General features: G+C 52.4%; 1 protein-coding gene across 1 annotated transcript; it reads right to left on the reverse strand.

Annotated features, from left to right (window-relative positions):
• Positions 1 to 4,010: 4,010 nt before the first annotated feature.
• LOC142028139 (electroneutral sodium bicarbonate exchanger 1-like) lies at positions 4,011 to 15,595 on the reverse strand. Its single transcript, XM_075022182.1, has 20 exons — positions 14,993 to 15,595; positions 14,401 to 14,536; positions 14,025 to 14,185; positions 12,905 to 13,090; positions 12,708 to 12,796; positions 12,418 to 12,575; positions 11,952 to 12,039; positions 11,300 to 11,446; positions 11,051 to 11,142; positions 10,543 to 10,717; positions 10,273 to 10,406; positions 9,485 to 9,730; positions 9,275 to 9,380; positions 8,179 to 8,340; positions 7,338 to 7,451; positions 6,838 to 6,999; positions 5,968 to 6,219; positions 5,093 to 5,161; positions 4,377 to 4,550; positions 4,011 to 4,277 (listed from the first exon to the last, which is right to left on the reverse strand). The coding sequence occupies exons 1-20, from the start codon at positions 15,108 to 15,110 to the stop codon at positions 4,092 to 4,094; spliced, it is 2,955 nt and encodes a 984-aa protein (XP_074878283.1). The 5' UTR covers positions 15,111 to 15,595; the 3' UTR covers positions 4,011 to 4,091.
• Positions 15,596 to 19,082: the final 3,487 nt, after the last annotated feature.

Genomic DNA, 19,082 nt, shown 5'->3' on the forward strand with positions numbered 1-19,082 from the left:
GTCCCCTCCTTCTCTTCAAGATCCCTTCTTCTTTCTGGGAACCCTTCTTTTTGCCACCACCTCTTCTTTCTGGAACCCCACGCCCCCAGTGTTCCCAATCTAAGTTGTCTATGGGAGCAGTACAATGCCTGATCAGCCTCCGAATTAAGGCTTCTCTCTCCTAGCTCGTTATTAACTGTAGGATTCGGGACATGCCACTTTTGCTTATTCCCGGTGTTACCCAAATTTACAACCAGCCCACGCTGGCTGCGTGTAGCGAGAAGCAGGCTTCTGCTTGACAGCTCAGAATCCAGTTTCAGACATTCACATGCACAGACCTTGCCACACACGTGCACCCAGTCACGTCTTGCCTGGTAACCTTCACAGTTTGAGCCAGTTTTTTGTCTACGGCCGGGCTTCAGAGGCAGGGCATGGCCACAGAAGCGCATTCCCCCCGTCAGTCTGTGAGGTGAGCAAGGGAGAGTCAATACTTGTCTGGTGAGCCTCATACCCAGACAAGCTGGGCGATCCCTCTCCTGCGACAGCCCTGGGAAAAGCCACAGCAGGGTGCTCCCTTGCCTCTGCCTAGGTCCCTGGGGTTCCCCTGCCTGCCATTGCTCCTTTGTCCTCCTCTGTGTTTGTGGAGATGAACCTTTAACCACACAACCTAACACCTACAACATCGGGAAAAAGAGAGGCTGCAGAGGGTCCAGCGGGGAAGGTCGCCGATGTCAAATGCTCTTTGTGAGAGGCAGCACACCCAGCTCACCTCCTTGCTCCTGAGCTGCTCTATCGGAAGCACTGCGTGCAGGACGCTCTGTTCAACAGGCTGTGTCTGTATCTGACTGCCTTGTCCTCGCTACAGCACCGTGTGCTGGGGGAATGCCACGGAGAGCAAGGAGGACGCTCTTTCCCCAGGAGCAACGGAGGGTGCTCAGCTGAGTGCTGCTGCAGGGGCCACAGTGGGGCAGGCAGGCAGGGAGGGGAAGGCAGGAACGAGGGAGCTGGGAGTCACCGGCCAGTCTGGGAGATGCCCCCCGAGAGGCTCGAGAACCCTGGAAGCACAGGACGAGCTTAGAGGAGGTTCAACGTGAGGCCCTGTGGTTAACCATCCCCTCCAGATCTGGATCTTCTCTGGTTCCCAAGTTACCGTGCAGTTTAACAGCCTGCTGCAGAGAACCTGACTGGGAGATCACTGTACCTCCAGGAGTTGGGGATCCACCTAACAGTTCACCGGAGCGGGTGCAGGTCTGTGCTGCACCGTACGTACGGCGTGGCCTTCAGGCTGTGTCCCTACACATGGCCCTTGGCCGCAGGATAAACGGAGCTGGTTGACTGTGACAGAGGAGCCTCCAGGCAGCTCCTGCTTGGTACCAGCGATTACGCCACCTGCGCGGCCCTGCCGTTATCTAAAGTGCAGCAAGAAGTCCGCGCGTGAACATCCTTTACGCATAGAGTTGTTTTCTTCTAAGAAAAGTTGTATAACACCGTGAATGACCAAAAGGAGGAACTTCTCCACAGGCAGGATCTGTACAGTGTGCCAAGGGAAAATCCATCTGGGGTCTGCCCAATGCTGCATGAACGCAGGGTCCCCAGCATCTGAAGGGACCTAAGATTTACTTGCTACCGAGATGCCTCTTCTTGCTGCCTGTATGCCTTCTTCCTGGCTACGTTGCCTCCCAAGATCTTGCCCACCCCCAGCCTACTGGGGAGGGGGGGAATGTTAGAGAGACAGCCTTGATGCTGTGCCAGCACTGCTCAGCCATGGCCAAAACACTGCTGTGTTATCAACAGCTTTCTAGCTACCAGTACAGAGCACAGCACTACGAGGGCTGCTATGGGGTAAAAGAACTCCAACTCAGCTAGACCCAATACAGAAGGAAAGTGGAGGAACAACAGAGGGGGCAGCCCAGGGACACAGAGCCCCCCCCAGGTCTCATCTGGCCGCTCCTGTGACCATACGGTGTACTCAAAATCAAATACCTGAAGTGCTCCCTTAGATGCAGTGTACAGCCAGGGGACAAGAAGGTGGCAGTTCTGCATTTTGCAGCTCCCAGGCTGATGGCAGAGCCAAAGCAAAAAAACCAAAACCAAAACCAAACCAAGCAAGAGAGGTAAAACTGAAGCGCAGGGAGCAAATGCTTCTCTTTCACCTTAGGCCAACTGCTCGGACGCTCTCTATGCTGCCCTGCCACAGAGGGCATCCCTCTCGTACCAGTAAGAGACAGAAGAGTGAATTAAAGCCAGGACCCCAAACCAGACCAAAAACCCGGTCGTGATGAAGAAGAAAGTGGAGAATGCATCAAATATAACAGAAAATTATTTTGGACATTCCCAGTTTACATTTGGAAAAAAGAGGAAAAAAAAAAAAGCGGAGGAATTAGGTATCAAAAGAAGAGCACTGAATGATAAAGCAGTAGCAGTCCCTCTACCACTACAAACCCACACCCCCACACGCACACGTACGCACACAGACTTAACACCACCAAACTCCCATTGACTGTGACGTTCACCTCAGCTTGCTGGTCTAGAGACACTGAATGCCTGAAGCACACCAAGGATAACTGAAAACATCTGCATGGCTTTAATGGGAATCCTCCAACTGAAACAAAGCGCTTTCTCCCTCTGTCTGCGTTGGCACATCCCCGAGTCACGCTCTCGCTCCTCTCCTTCCAAGTCAAGATTCCTAAACGTGAAAAGCGGGAGTGGGGAAAGGCAAAGGGAAGAGAAAAAGAGGGAGAGCATCATCAGTGGAAGACCTGCCAGCTGCTGCTGATTCAGCCCTGTTTGGGGGACCACCCCAGCAGAGAGGAGCTGGTTTGCATGCCACGGTCCTCACTGCCTGTTCCCAGGGACAGGCTGTTTGCTCAGCCTTGCCGGCCAAAGCGTGGGAAAAGCGTAGGCGTGCACCGTCGCTTGCAGAGGAGCACGGACACGTTCGTGTGCAATCCTTTACCTTTTTCCTCCCTGGATTCAAAGGGTTTCTGTCTTCAAAGTGAGAGCCTTCCATACAGTCGTTTGTGACATTTCATCCAGGATAATAATCTCAGAAGGATCAGTCCTGCAATAAATATTTTACACAGCAATCCGTGATTATGGGAACTGATGCCACCAAGGGCATTAGCATCAGCAAGAGGAACAGCGGAGCCCCGAGAATCAAAGCTGCGCATAAGCATGGGAGGTTTTGCTGGATGAGGAGTTTTGGGAGGCAAGCTGGGGAGCTGCAGAGCAACAGCTCTGTGCAAAGGCTCTTGCTGGGGTTTAGCCCTGGTCCGGGTTCCTAAGCCACTGCTGGTACAGATCACGCCTGCAACTCCTCATGTGTAAGTATGAGGAACTCCAGCTACCGTAAAGGCGCTGATGATGCAAGGTTTGGGGGTCAAACGCGAGTGCTGCAGCCACTCTGCTTGGGGTCAGAGCCCTGCGATCACCTCCTGCAGCCCTGCCCCCGAATTTGATTTTCCCACCAAGCTGCCTGCTGGTTTCTGTGGGATGCCCCACAAAGAGGCAAGTGGAGAAAACTCTGCCAAACCCCTTCAAGCTAATCTTGCCGGGGGTCCTGGCGCTTGGTGGGGCTTTACCTGTCACTGCCTTGCTTTGGGATATCCATGTCACTGGTCTTCCCCACGTTCAGCTGAACTGAACTTGCAGCAGCAGCAGCTTCCATCGCCCTCCTGGACTCCTGAGGTAAAAAAGGGACAAATCACGTTCTCTGTCTTTGGTCAAAGTGGAGATAAGCTGAATGCCCAGCACAAAGTTAGCAGTCTGCCCTCCCCTTCTGCCCCTTGGCAGCTATAGGTATTAGTGCAGCAGGGTAGAAACCGTTCACTCCAAAGGTTTTGGGGCAGGGGGATTGGGTGTTCAAAACACGATTATGAGCAAATCTTGCCAGCAGCAGCAGCAGCACCTTCTAATAATAATCATCGTAATGATAATGACCTTGGTGAAAAACGACTCGTTTTAAAAATTACACCTGTATTCAAGCGTTCAGCTCACTGCTACTTGAGGAAACAAAGGTTACAACGTGGGATCCAGGCTATTGGGATCTATTTCGATTGAGTGCTGATCTTCCCCCAACGTTTCCAGACAAGCTGTAAGAGAAACAGGCAACCTCACAGCCCGACGGAGATGTCCAGCCCCGAGGACCCAGCAAGCCTTACCTCTTCTTCTTCTCTGGCTTCATTTCTGGCATCGTCCAACTTCTTCTTCCTTTCTGGCATAAGGTCATCCAGAAAGCTGAGCTCGCGCTTTGAGAAGCAGAAATCCATCGCTTTCCGGACAAAGACGAGAGCCAAAACCTTCACGAATAAGAGGGAAGATGCGGTGAGCTCAGAGACGATGCCACCTCTCACTCCAACGCTGCAAACACCCCGCTGCTGAGCGGCGGCAGCTCTTACCATCATGGGAAAGATGATGGCGGCACGGGACACCTTGACGGTCCAGAGCAGGACGAGGCAGGTCAGCTGGATCACCGTGAACAAATGCACCTTTTGCAAGGGCACGTGCCGCAGGTAGATGAAATCCGGCTGGTGTTTCGCTGGCATCCAAAACAGCTTCAAGCGATCAAAGAACTGCAAAATAAAAGGGAAAGGTTGCCGCCTTGGGACTGCGGCAAGTTTCTGGCCCTCTCGAGACGTGGAGGCGGTTTGCAGCATCTCGCTTGCCGTCAGAAATCCTGGATCCCACCGCGTTCCTCCTGGGAGCAGCACCCATTTTCCCTTCGCTCCATCTATCAACCGGCTTGCCCCTGAGAGCTGCCCACCAAACGGCAACTATTCCGTGCCATTCCATTATTAGCATTTCTCGGCCCACTGAATCCCCCAGCGAGGATTTCCACCAGTGGCAGAAACTGCCTTCCCTTTGCACTGAATTCCCCCGCTTTCACGTAACCAAACACTGACCTGCCCTAAACCCTGAAACAGAGAGCGCTGAACTTGCCTGGTCCTCCCAGCCCTATATACCTCCTGTGCCTCCACCAATCTTTTTCTTACACAAAAGAGTTTCATTGCTTGCTCTGCAAGAAGTTTTTCCCATGCCACTGCTTTTTTCCCTGCTGCTACGGAGACAAAATACCAGGGAAACGACATGCTGCACGCTGTAAAAGAGTCCGTACCTGAATTCCTCTGAGCGACGACACACCCATGTAGAGAAAGACGCCATAGAGCACAGGCATTGGTATAAACTGGGGGGGAAAAGAGAAAAAAAAAAAAGAATGCAATCGTTTCTTTCTCCATATTGCATTTTCAGTATTACCACCCTCTTCCACAGGCACTGCCTAAAATTGCTTGAAGCCTTCCAGCTTCCATTCAGGCTTACAGATGGGTCAGGTTTTAACCATTAAAGATTTTGTGCGCACGAGTGAGCTAAGGCTCTGCTTTAGGCTGAACTTTGGAGTTACCTCTCCTCAGAATACTCCTATTTTCCAGAAAGGTTGGAGGAAAATAGGCGATTTCACCCGTGCTACCCTATGCCGCATTCTGTGGCGGTAGAAAAACACTTCTGCCTAATCTTGGGGCAACAGGCAAAGGCCACAGGCCTCCTTTTAGCCTAGAGACGAGATTACTTTGTGGGAGGAACGTGCAAGGAAGCCCATGGGGATGACCTCAGTGTGTTTAGCTCCTGGGAACAGCTGCTCCAGGGCATTTGGGGAGCAAATTGCAGCCCGTAAAGGGCTGCCTGTTTGAAAGAGAGCAGACGTGCTGGTCTGAATATGCTCAGCTGTAACCCATAAACATGGGCGGGCCTGAAAGACACCCGAAAATTCAAGCAGTTGCGTTGCTCGCTTGCCTCGAGCACACCAAACGGGGGCCCGAAGGGCTGCAAAGCCTAACCGAGGCTGGTTCCCACCGTGGGTCAAGCCCCAAGGGTTGGGATCACCCCCTCCTCCTCCGCTCCACAACTAACTACTCAGGCCTGCAGAGAGGGGACTGTTTTTCTGTAACCTCCAACAAGCTCGCGGTTGTCGGGTGGTTTGCATTTTCCTCTCACCTTTAACACGGAAGTGAAGAAGACGGAGCAGCCCATGAGCCCAAAGATCAGCAAGCCAGTGACTCTCTGCTCTCGTATCCCCAGAAACTTGGGTTGTTCTCCTGGAGCTGAGCAGTCAGACTCTACTTTGAGGCTATTCACGTGGGTGATGGACAGGACGGTCGCAGCCACAAACCAGGGCAGCCCCATCGCCGAGCACACCCCCAGCATCACGGCCACCACGAAAAGGTCCAGGTGGTACCCGCATCCTTTCTGCAGGCAGGAAAACAAGAAACAGAGCATCCCATAGCACAAGAGCAAGGATAACGTCGCAAGTCAGACTCAAACCCTGCTCGAGCACAGGTCAACTTCTTCAGAATTTAAAACAAGAAATGGAAACAAGTAAGGGTGTACGCAGGCTTTGCACAAGCACCTGGCATGAAAATCTGGCAGGAGTTCAGACACAAGGGATATGGGGAGCTTGTGCGATACATACTTCTCCAAAAAAACCCCACCCACAACCCAAAACCACCAAACCGTTTTTTTCACTCACAAAGAAAATTCTACCACTTGCGAGGAAGGTGTGACTCTGAGTTATCCCTGGCAGCGCATCAAAACAATGCATTCCCCGCACCTGCTGCCGCTGCCGTTTCAAAACAAAAACGCGCTTCCATATTGCTCCAAGATTAATTTGCTCCTCCAAAAGGTTGCTCATCTGAACTGCCCTGTCACTTGCTCCCTGCATCATCGTTAATCCAGGAGAGCATCCTGCCACGCAGCCTGACCTTGTCCCAAACCAATGCCTTCAGAAAGCATCGGCAATAAGAGCTTCTCCCCAGACCTGCAGCCCAGAAGGGGCTGGGGCCGGGGTCATCTCTCGCAGGCCCTTACCTTCAGCTTGTGCTCCTTCCTGTTCACAATAACGGCACTGATCTGCTGGTCCATGAATATCAAGATGGTGCAGAGCAGAGCTGGGACGAGCGCAGCCAACACCGTCCACCAAGGGTTGGGTCCTATGGGGTTGATGAACCACCCGCGGTCGTCTCTGGTAGGCTGCAACAAAGCCCACACATCAGCATCGTCTCCCAGCCCAGGCACTCCACTGGCTTTCCTTTTCCCCTCCCTCCCTGTGTCAGAGCACCTCCCAGCCCTGGCTTCATGTCCCCCTCTCCCGTGGGCTTCAGCAGTGCCAGTCTCCTCTTTGCAAGCACCTCTAGGTACTTCTCCTGTAGGTATCTAGTTTTGGGGCCATCTTCTCGTTGCCAGGAGGAAGCAAGGCACTTGGAGGTGGAAGAGGAGATGGTCACACCACCAGCATCTCCTCCAGACTCAGCCCTGCCCTGCCCCGGCATCACCTTGTGGCACCCCCACGTGCCAAAACACCCCATTACCTTGAACGTGTGGGGGACCTGGAGCTTTGGCGATGGGATCCCAACCACAAAGTCAAGGAGCACCATGATGGCGATGGTGAGGAAAACAGCAAAGTCGCTCACCGTGGACCGTACCTGGGGCGAGAAACCAGAGGTGAAAGGGGCATGGCAAACAGGGCCGTAACGTGAGATGCAAGAGTTGCGGACATCCACAACATTCAGGCTGGTTAACCAAATCCCACCACCCCTCTGAGCACATGCAGCCTGATCCCTTGCTTAGATACTGTTGCTGTGTTTGTCCCCGTGAGATCTGGTGTCAGATAATAAAAAAAGCTTAATTAGGCGGACAAGGGTTGGTTTAAGTCAAAACCTAAAAATAACAATAATAATATTAAAAATAAGAAAAGAGATGTCTGCCACTACAGCTACACTCACAGCTACAACGGCAACAAGGCACTGAGGCATCCTTTAGTCCTCAAAAGGAACCTCCTCATTCGAATCTACTTTCCGCTCGAGCACATAATGCGCAGAAGGTAGGGAAAAAAAACCACAACCCCAACCCCCAAAACTTTGGGAAACCTGACTTCCTACTACCTGAGGAGGGGGAAAAAAAAAAAAATTAAAAAAAATCAAACCCCAAAAATCTTCAATCTGGGGCAGATCGCGAGGCAGGTGGGAAATGCTACGATGATTTTGCACTCACGGAAATGAGTGCGGGACATCCAAGCTCTTGGAGAGCTTGGCCTGCAAGGCCAACGTTTCCCAGCTTGACCATGGCGGGGCTAATACTGCTTAGTGCTCCAGGAAAGCCATTTTGGGAAACGAGTGTGGAGATGGACGCTGGCCACCATCTTCTACTTACTCTGGTTGGAAAGTAGCGGCTGGTTTTAAACTTCTTCAAGAAGCTTGACAGGGCAAAGGTGGCGAAGAAGAGGATGCAGCACCAGAGGAACACATCAGGCGTGTAGGGGCCGTCGCGTCCACAGGCAGGTCCTTGAAACTCCCCACGCAAATGCCGACATTCCTGGAGAAACAGAGCGTCAGGACACAAAGGCAGTGCATGTGCGGCAGGGAAACCTCGCGTAGCTAGGGGGTTTTGAGGATCTTGGTCCAAGATCCACGACCCTCTAACTGCTCCTGCCAATGGAGATTTATATGTAATGAGCAGCAGCAGCTGAACAAGTGACACATCGAACTATAGAGCGGAGAAACGAGATGTGAGGGGACACCATACCACGCACCCTCGGCACATCCTCTGCCTGCCATTCGAGCAATCGTGGCTAAAGAAGACACCAGAGGGGAAGGAAACACTGGAAACTCTTGGGGAGAGAGAGAGAGGGAAGAGGGAAGGAGGGCTAAAGACAACCATGGTAGGAAAGGAGGAGAAGAGACAAATCGTCCCTTCCCAGGGGAGGGCTCGCAGAACCTGGCCAAGAGGGGATGAAGGCCACCATAAGAGCCTGCCGCCCTAGGCCCGGGCTCTGCTTCCAGCAACAACAGCCTGAGAGGCTGCTCAGACAGGCAAATTTATGCATGTACCTACAGACAGCACTGAACGAGAAAGCAAGGCCCAGAGTTACTAGGAACCCATTAAGGAGGCCAATTACTACCTTTCAAGCATGAACTTAAGTCCTACCTACAACTTCTACAATAATCAAACCACCCACTACTTAACCTTCCTCCCAGTCAGAAATACTGTCCGGCAACAGGCTTGAGGGGGACACTTGCTACCTACCCACAACGTTGGGGACCAGGTAGACTGGGACAAGGTGGACTCTCCTCCCGAGGACCAAGCGGTTTTAACAAACCACACGCTAGATTTAAGCAAGGACTTTTCCGAGCAGCACTAGCACAGTTTGAAGCCCATCATTCCCTGAAGGGCTCTGACTTTTGCACCATGCAAATGCCCCTGGACCCCGTGGCCGCGGCGCGAGGAAGCAGTGGCTCGGGGCACTTACGGTCACCGTGAGGTTTTCCCAGGCGATGCCAGACACGTTGATCCCGTTGCTCGCCCAGAAACGCAGCGTTTCGTTGCTGGGATGGGTCGGTGCCTCACACTTACAGCTGGGAGGAGAGAAGCCAAGACAGGGGTAAGGGAAAGGCGATGGAGGTGCAGCCCGCAGCTCCTGCCAAGGGGCAGCAGCTTTCTCAGGGGGAAAAAAACCCACTAGTAGCTGGTGAGGAAGTCCAGCTTGCTGTGCATGTGCACAGGGTAGGTGTCTCGCAGGTGACTCAGCTTCTCCAGAGCCTCGTAGATGAAGATGATGCAGATGAGGGAGGCAAAGGCTTCTTCCGTGAAGCGGGTGACGTAGCACACCAAACAGCTGGCATCGGTGGCCACCAGCACTATGCACAAGAAGGCGGTCCACAGCCCAATGCACGCCCGCAGAGACAGATAGGAGAGCGTGTACTCCCTGGGAAAGCAAAATGAAACAAAGGCTGCAAAGGCCAGCAAGAGGCCCTGAGACATGCCTGCCTTCGGGGAAAACAGGGAGCAATTCTGGAGCGTGTCAAGGCTGCGGATGGGAAATGCAGTTTCCATGTACTACTACAGAGAGCCTCGGGGCTGTGGTGCAGGGTGTAGACCCACAGGAGGAGAGGCCAATTATTTAGTTACCACTGTTGAACAAGGATCTTGTGTTAACACCTTGGAGGCTCCTTGAGGTCAGGTCCCTCTTGGGCCAGGTGGTGTTCTCCCACATCACCCTGATGCCCTGACACTGAAACCAGCTGGGTTTGCACCCAGTCACCTGCTGCCAGCAAGCTGGGGCTTAATGATAAACCTTATGGCAATAAGGGTGGTTTATCTCCCATCAAAGCCATAGCAACAAAAGGACTGTCACTAAAATCTAGCAACTACCCCTAAGAAACAGAAAAGCAAAGCAAAGCATCTTTTCTCCATCACTGCCCCCTTCTGAAGGCTCTCGCAGCACCCAGCTGCGGCAGCCAGCCTTACTTGCAGAATTTGTAGAGGATCTTCTCAAACACGAGGACGGGTCCGGTGCTGCCGAGGATGGTGAGAGGTTGGCCGGCAAAGAGGCAATACACCACGCCGGCCATGGACGCGCCCAGCAGCGACTCCATGGCACTCTGTCCGGGGAAGAGAGGCAGCCGTGAGTAAATAAATCGTTAGGGAGAAACAAAAACCAAAGCCGATTCACTGCAGCGAGGACTTTGGCCTGACTTTTATCCTCCCCCATGCCCCCCAACAGAGAGAGGTGCTCACTATCTGGCCATTGGTCGCCTCCCCCAGCAGTCCCCCAAAGGTGATGACAGGGGACATGCAGGCACAGTAGAGGAAGAGGAAGGACGCCAGGCACTGCAGGCTCAGACCATCCCGGAAGTCGCTCCAGAACCACGGGGCTTTCCGCTTCACGTCCAGGGTCAAACCTCCAAAGAGCCTGCAGGAAGGAAAAAGAAGAGAGTCTGTTCTCTTGGAGGAACACGGTGACTTTGCTTTGCTGCAGAAGGGCAATCAGAAGCACGGAGTCACTTTCGTGGCTAAAAAGAAGCACTCTCCTTCCTCCCAAATCAAGGAAACCTGCGTGCAATGGTGATGGCTGGGGCTGAGCCCAGCTGCCCAGATCTCCCCCCTGCCCAGCCCAGGGGACCAAGCTGGCAATGCGGAGCCCCTTCGTTGAACCAGCTAACCCCAAAGACCTGCTAGAAGGGAGGGTGCATGCTCAGATTTGAGAAGCAAACAGAAAAAAAACCCAAACTATTAAAGCTCCCACCTTCCCGTCCGCTGCAGTTCAGGGCCACTGTGTTTCTCCAGCGTGCTGTGAGAAGCACTGTCGTCAAGAGCTCCTGGCATCTTCCTTTTTTCCTGTTAAAATGGAAGTAAGATAAAGCTATGGACTTGTAACCGCTGGCTTGTTTTGCTTCTGGTCTGGCTCTGTGACTGTGTCAGAGTGGGACCTTGTGAATTTGGGCCCCTGAACAGCATCCCCAGCCGTCCCGCCCATCCCCCTCGCGCCTCCCACCTGCGAAGGGACGTTTTTCGGGGGCTCGATTCGGATCGATGGATCCCACTCTCCTGGCGGCAAGACCGTGACCTGATCCAGAAACTCGTCGATGCCAGCCACGAGGTCAGCCCCGTTCTTGGCTTTATAGGCAACGTCACGGAAAACCTGCCAAGAGAAGACAACCTGGTGAGAGGACAACCCAGCTCGGAGGTCCTAACCAGTGCAATAAGCTCTTGGCTAAACGCAAGGCTTTTTCCCCAAAATTTCCTGCTGGAAAGGGCAGGAAATACTCCCCCAAAAGGAAAAATCTGTGCGTCAGGGCATTTGTAATCATCTCCCCCACGAGGCCCCCGTCCCCCATGGCACACCATACCCTTCTGCTTAAAGAGCAAGAGAAGTTTGACTGGCCCTGGCAATGCCACCACTGGGGACAGCGTGCTGGGGACCCCGGCAAGAAGGATGAGGTGCAGGATGCACCCCGGGTGGGATTTCAGCCTCCAGGATGTGGGGTGATGCAAATCTGCGTGTTCGCTTCGGGGTGAGAAAGAGGGCTGGGCTATTTGGAGAGCTGCGGGCAGCTGGGACAGCAAATCCTCTTCCTCACTACTTCAGAGACAGGGAGAGCTGAAGAAAGGCAAAAATGACCCGGAGCTATCTCATCTTGTCGCACCTCATCTGTCATGATAGTGGCCATGGACCTGCCGATCTCATGGTACTGATGGGCTTTTCCTTCTGGTCCAAGCAAAACAAACAGGAACCTGGGCAAGAAAAACAAAATGAGAGAGAGAAGAAGGTGTCCTTGCTCCAAGAGCACCCAAGGAAAGCCCTGGCAGCTCCCAGCCCAGAGCGTGGCTCAAGACGGGACACGTAGGCTCAGCGACGCCACGATGAATTTGAAATTCTTCAAAACCGACGGCAAATTTCATTTGGGGGCCAACTTTCATTACAATTGGCCGATGGGTTTAAAAGCTACAGCAGGGAATGGAGAAATGAAGGCGAGGAGATGCGGGTGGGGGAAACGTGCTTGCTCCCCCTCCCACTCGCCTTGTTCCCTTGGGACACCAAACTGATGCCTGCAACTCGATCTTTGGTTGGGTGTCTTTTTTACGGAAAAAATTTGCGCTTCTCATTCGCACCTTGTTGGGATGGGAACTTCCGTCATGCCCGAGAGGAGGACAGCCGGGCTCAGGCGGACAAATGCCACGATGGGCTGGTGAAGGAAATCCAGCTCTCCTACAAGCACGTTGGATGCTTCAGCCCCGGTGGGAATTTTCTTCATGAAGTGCAGCTCCGCCTGGGCACGACAAGCGATTTTCAGGCAATTACCCCAAAAGCAAAGCCCACAGCGCTCTGCAGCACACTCTCCAGCCAAGTTTGCAAGAGCAAATCTGGCCCTAAAGGCGTGAGAAAGCTACGAGTGTCTCACCTTGCTTAAATCCGTTGCTCTGCTCTCAGGGTTCACCCCATCTTTAGCTTCTGCAGCGGTGGGAGAAGGACAAGAGGTGATTGTTTGGGCTGGTAGGAAAAAGAAAGACACTCAGAAAGATGGACGAGGAGCAACTGGGACGCTTCTCCTTTGCCCGGACAAGTCTAATGGGGCCACAGCCCTGCAGAAAGCCTCACCTGGCTTGTAGAGGAGGTGCAGGTCTGACTGCCTCTTGCTCACATCAGCAAACGAGCAGACAGCGGGCAGAAGGTTGGTTGTCTTCTCGTTCTGATGGTGGTGCTTCCTCAAAAGGACTTCTCGAACTTGCGCCCGCACGTGCTCGTCAAACTCCGTGGACTGTTCTTGCTGGGCCAGGATCGTATCTGAGGATGGCAAAGGGAAACAAAGCCATCAGAGCAGAAACCCCAACAAGTCCCGACCCCCAAAGCCCCCAGGGAAGGCTGTGCCACACAGGCTGCACCCTAATGCCGGCTCAGCCTTGCATAGCAAGGCCTTTTAATAATGTTCAGCCTTTGCAGCCAAAACGAGAATTTTCTTCTGCTAAGAAACATGGCATCCAAGTGCTTATTCATCATTCCGCTAAGATAAATATTTCCCATTCTAAATGACGCAATTTTCTTGCCCGACCTGGCCTTTCTGACTCTACACGTTCACCCAAATTATAAGCGATCTATAGCACAGACGTTCCCAGAGCTTCCCGTGCTGATGGAGTGCAATTTGCCGAGCCCAGGGAGAAACGTGCTAAGAACGGCTCCGACTTCTCCAGCCCTTGAAAGGGCTGAATGGAGACCTGCCGCCAGTCAAAGATAACTTCTCCAAAGCGGCTTTTGCAATTAACTTCAAGTATCTTCCCCACAGAAATACACTGCTTGGTCATCGCCAGATAAACTCTGCCTTAAAACTCTTACATGCTGGATCTTAAGGCAAAAGCAAAAAAAAGAATGCGAGGAAACAGCTTGTAAGAAATAGTTCCTTTAAGGAGGTTCAGCTCTTACGCAGACTCTGTATTTCTAAGAGCAGCCTCCTAAGCCCTGACACACGCTCCTTTTTGGCTGCAGAATATTCTCTAGTGGCTTCTCCAACCCCACAAACTGCTTTCAAAAGGACCCCGCATTGGAATAAAAAAACGGTGCGACTGTTGCATGCCCAGTCTACATCCAAAAACAGCTCATGAGAAAAACACAGTGGCACTTCTGGAAAAGGACGTGCCATTGGGGCAGGGTTTGATTTGGGAGTGAAGAGCACCGTGGCGAGCTGAGCTCGGCCGTTCCCGGAGGGATGCAGCGCCCATGGTACCTGCAATCTCTTCGATGCTGTTGGCACAAATGTCCAGCAGCACCGACCCGTTGCTGACGCAGCTCCTCAGCTCGGAGAGGCTGTGCAAGGACAGCGTGCCAACGTAGGGCTTGCTCCAGCGCTCGCCGCCATCTTCCACGTCCTCCTCAAACTTCAGCCACCTGCGGACATCGGGTGCGATCAGCCCCATTGCAAGAAAACAGCCCCAGCTCTGCAACCCCTTTGACAGAGCCACGGGGTGGCAAGAGGAGAAGGCTCCTCGTGCCGCCACCTGCAGCTGCAAAAGCTTCGCATCCTGGAGAGGAGAAAGCAGAGCCCACGGGCGCTGCCGGTGCAGGGACTCCTCTCCCACCGCAGCCAAGCAGCAGGGATTTACCTTGCCGTTTCCTTCCACTCGCCATCTCGGCCCTCTTTTACACAGATCTCATCCAGCTCGGAGAACAAGTGGTGAGGGAGGTGCTGCTCGTCCTCCTTGCTCCTGAGAATGAACTGCACCCGCTGGGACGGGGAGCCTGGGGGCAGAAGGCAAAGACCCATCCCATTACCGCGCCTGAACACAGCTCGTCACGCTCACGTGCAAAGTGGCCATCAGCACCAGTGCAGCCATAAACACTGGGCTGGCCCCTCTCCTCTGCATTTGTCTGGGCTTGCACAGAGCCGTGGAGAAGGAGAAGCATCTAGTCCACCTCTGCATGAGGATGGGCTGCTTTCCTTCCCCACATTGCCATTTTTAAAGCCAGGATCCCTCTAAGGAAGACGAGCCTAAACCCATTATGCATTTAACTGCATTAAAAAAAACACAAACAAAAAAAAACAACAAAAAAAAAGAAAACTTGGGAAAAAGAGGGTGTTGCTCAATACGGCCACTTTCCCTCGGAAGAACAGCAACTCACTCAAACTAGCCACGGGGACCTGCTTGCAGAAGGCCCCAGCGCCCACGTTGCCCCCAGGAGTTTAGCGAATGCCGCGGTGGGACTTACAGTGGTAGCCCTGCTCCATCGGGGCAGAGTCCTTCTCCCGTTCCCCTTCCCGATGCTTCTGGCTGTGGCGTTGGTGATGCCGGTGGCTCTGCCTAACCAGTGGCATCCGCGCGCCCACGTACAGGGTCCGGTGGCCTGCGAAAAAGCAGCGGTTTTTGCAGCACTCTCGGCATTGCGGCAATGGTTGAGGTGGCCGGTGCCTTGCTAAGCCACGGTTATATATCCCAGGAGCAACGCCAGCTTCCCTGAATGTTATTTTCACTGGACCTCCTTTTTTCCAAGCCTATTTTACTCGAGCTTTGCAACAACACAGCAACAACAAGTGTTGGCTCTGGGTCATCTAAAAGTGCCCCCAAAGTATTGGACCTCTTCTCAAATTCCAGCTTCGGCTGGACAACACTCAGACTTGCTCATTAAGCAGCAACACAAGCTAATTATTTTCAAAATCTCTGTATGGCACGAGGCGACAAGAGACGATCAAATCAGTCCCATCGTAATGAACTCCAGAACAAAAAAAGAAAATCACAGCCCCGCGTCTGCAGCCCTGAAATGATTCTCCTGACCTCTCCAAGCCAGGAGCAGCCTCTGCGAGAAAAAAAGCAGTGAATTATCGAGCCCCGTGGCTACAACTCACACCATGGCCTCCCGGGGGGCTTTTTCCCTCCATTTAAAAAGCCATAATAGTAAAAAACGTGACAATAACTGTGCTGCTTCATTGAGAAGCGCGGCACGTTTTGCTGCACATGATGTGACACCCGACAAGGCACACAGGAGAGACTTTGTGCAATGGGAAAACGCGCTGGGCTGGTGGCTCCTCTACCAGGATCTCAGCAGAGACTCACCTTCCAACTCCTCCTCCTCATAGTGAACACTGACAGTGTTGCTCCTTCTTCCCCGGTCAATCACTGCCTCCTCGTCATGTCTCTGTTTAGCAACGACAAGAAGGGAAAAGTTGGGGCTGGGGGTGGAGAGCTCCCTTACGTCCTCCCAGCCATCACCCACCCCTGCGTCCACGCGAGTCCACGAGCCATCACGCCTCTACGTGCCGCCTCCTCCTCCTTCAGGCACAGCCCTAAAACCACGGACTTGTAGGAGGTTTTCCTTCCCATACGCAAATAAAACAGCCCATAACATCACCTCTACTGTATACCACGAGAGTCTGGACGTCTTTAATACAGCAGGAGAGGGATGAGTGTTTCAGACCAAAAAAACCCACCTCCTGCTTTGTTCTTGAGGTTCCTGTCTAAAAAAGTGATTTCCAAACTGGAAAAAAAACAACCCCAACCCACAAAACTGCACTTTTGAGCCCCGGCCGTGCTACCTGTAACTCTTCCAGAAGTGTCATTTTGTAACCCCCGTTTGGGTTCATCCTCACGTCAGTCACTGGGTTTCGGGGACAACTGAACCTCCAGGTCAGTCAGGGGGCCCGATTCCCCAGGGACTGATGGAGTAGCCCTCACGGGAAGAGCTAAGTGGCACCCAGTGTGCACCAACTCCAGAGACACAATAGGGACCATTGTGAAATCACAAGCTATGATGCGGATCCAGGCAGCTACTTAAAGCCATGCACCCCTAGAGCCTTCCCGCTTGGAAAACTTAGTGCCTGGGGAGAAGCCAGCTCTGCTTGGAGCAAAAACTCTCCAGAACAGAGAAACTTCCTGCATGAGAGGTGTCAGGCTCAAAAGTGTGCAGAAGGAAAACCCTTCACAGGCTCGTTCACCCTCCTGAGAAGCAAAGCCCACTAGCAGCATCATGTTTTCTCTCTTTTTCTTTCTAACAGTAGAGCTGAAGCTCTAGCATCCTGAGGATAACAGGAGGCACAAATACGGTAGGGAAAAAGAATATCTTATTGGATCAATGGGTAGATTCAGAAAAAAACCCTGCTACACAGTAGTTTATCCTGGCTGCTAGCTAGAACCGAGAAGACTGTTTTTTCCACCTGGGTCAACAGTTCCGGTGAAACATACTACCCGCCTAGGACAGCTGCATCTGAGGAACAAGAATTAGTTATCTGCAATACAAGGAATAACAATGAGTCATTTAGTGCCATGATATTCATCAGGCTGCACAGAGAAACAAGAGACAAATGCATTTGAATAACCATGTCTTGTGTTACGTTTTAACCACTTAACATTCCGTGAGAAATACCCCAAGAGCTCAAGAAGAAAGAGCAGAAAGACAGGAGACAGGTGAAAGCCTAGAGCGCCAGCTAGACGGAATGAAAGACCCTTCCAGCAACAACAGCCTGAGAGGCTGCTCAGACATGCAAATTTATGCATGTACCTACAGACAGCACTGAATGAGAAAGCAAGGCCTGGGGGGATCATTTCCCCTCTGCTCAGGGCTGCTGGGGCCAGTCTGTGTGCTCTGTCCAGACTGGGCTCCCCAGGGCAAGACTGGGACTCACTGGGGCGAGCCCAGCAAAGGGCCACAAAGGTGACGAAGGGACTGGAGCACTTTTCATATGCGGAGAGGCTGGGAGAGCTGGCACCCTTCAGCCTGGAGAAGGCTCAGGGAGCTCTTATCCATGTACATCTGATGGGAGGGAATGAAGAAGAGGGAACCGGGCTCTTCTCAGCAGCGCCTTCTGGCAGGACAAGAGGCAAAGGGCACAAACTGCAAAACATGAAATTAAAGCTGAACACAAGAAAAACATTCTGACTGCAACTGTGGTCGAGCACTGCAACCGGTTGCCCACAGAAGTTGTGGTGTCTCCACCCTTGGAGTCCACTCAAAACCTGAGGGGACACGTCCTGGGCAACCTGCTCTGGGTGACCCTGCTTGAGCAGGAGGGCTTGGACTCGATGATATCAAAGGTCCCGAAAACCTCAACGGTTCTGTGAAAGCCACAGACAGAGATCTCTGCCTCAAGCCGAGAGGCAGCAGTCATCAGCCGACTCAGAGGAGCAGGCTGGGAGGCAGCTAGAAAACTCTTCCCAGTTCCTCCCTTGTCATCCCTGCCTCAGGTGTGCAAGCCAGTGCACCGCTCTGTTGAGCCGCCCAGTTCTCATCCCGCTGTGATTCTGCAGGTAACGTTAACACAAAGGAGTGAGAGGGGAAGAGCTTTAGTTAACGGCATGGGAACCTGAAAGCACAGGACAACTTTTCCCCAAACGTGGGCAATGCTGCTTAGATTCTGTCACCTAGGGAAGAGAAGGAAGACGACAAATGGGCCAAAGGGTTACACAGGAATGAAATACGAGGAAGGTGCAAGAGACATCAAAAACATCGATATGTGCCCCAGAAGACTATTTTGTAGTCAACTGACCTGCCCACACCCGACTGTGGGCATGAGGCCTCCGCTCCGACTTCCACTCTTCTCCTCTTCACCATTTCTTCCACTGCAGCACTATCTGACACTTCTTTTCTTCTCTTGACCTTCAAAACATTGCAAACTTGGTATTGATAAAATTTGATTTTGACTTTTCTATTTTAGAACAAAAGTCAGACTTAATATACATCTGTGTTTCGCAACATTGTCCAGGCTTATACAACCAAAACCAAAAAATGACTCAGGAATAAAAGATTAGCTGCCTTATTCAAACAGAAGGTAAGCACTGAGAGGCCATCCAGAGAATTATGCTCAACAGTTTTAAAGAAGAACTACTGCTTCCCAGGACATCCTATTGGCTCCATTTTTAGAGGAGGGCCTAGGAACATCATTAGCAGGAACGTAATGCTAGCAGAGAGAGCGGGATTTCCTCGGGGGGAATTTGGACAGGACACCTTCACTAATTCACTCCATCTTCAGACACTTACCTGTATTGAAAACAAACCCACCCTGAGATCTCACTAAACAACTACTTTCCAAAGAAGCTTAACTTGGTTGTTTTCGACACATGCAGCACTTAGGAAACTACTTCATTATTCAGCACTATTGACCTCATACAGACTCTCACAGCGAAGAAACCATTTGACAGCTCAGCTCAGACTTGGCGAAAACACATTTAACTGAAGCCAGCACGGCTCTCACGTCCTCAGGCAGGACTTCATTCAAAGTCCGCTGGAATTGACAGGAAGGTTTCCCTCAACTTGGATGGTTCTAGGTGAGAATTCACTCCCACCTTACACTGCCTGA

The sequence above is a fragment of the Buteo buteo genome, unplaced genomic scaffold (assembly GCF_964188355.1).
Source record: "Buteo buteo unplaced genomic scaffold, bButBut1.hap1.1 HAP1_SCAFFOLD_158, whole genome shotgun sequence".
Classification (NCBI taxonomy): domain Eukaryota; kingdom Metazoa; phylum Chordata; class Aves; order Accipitriformes; family Accipitridae; genus Buteo; species Buteo buteo.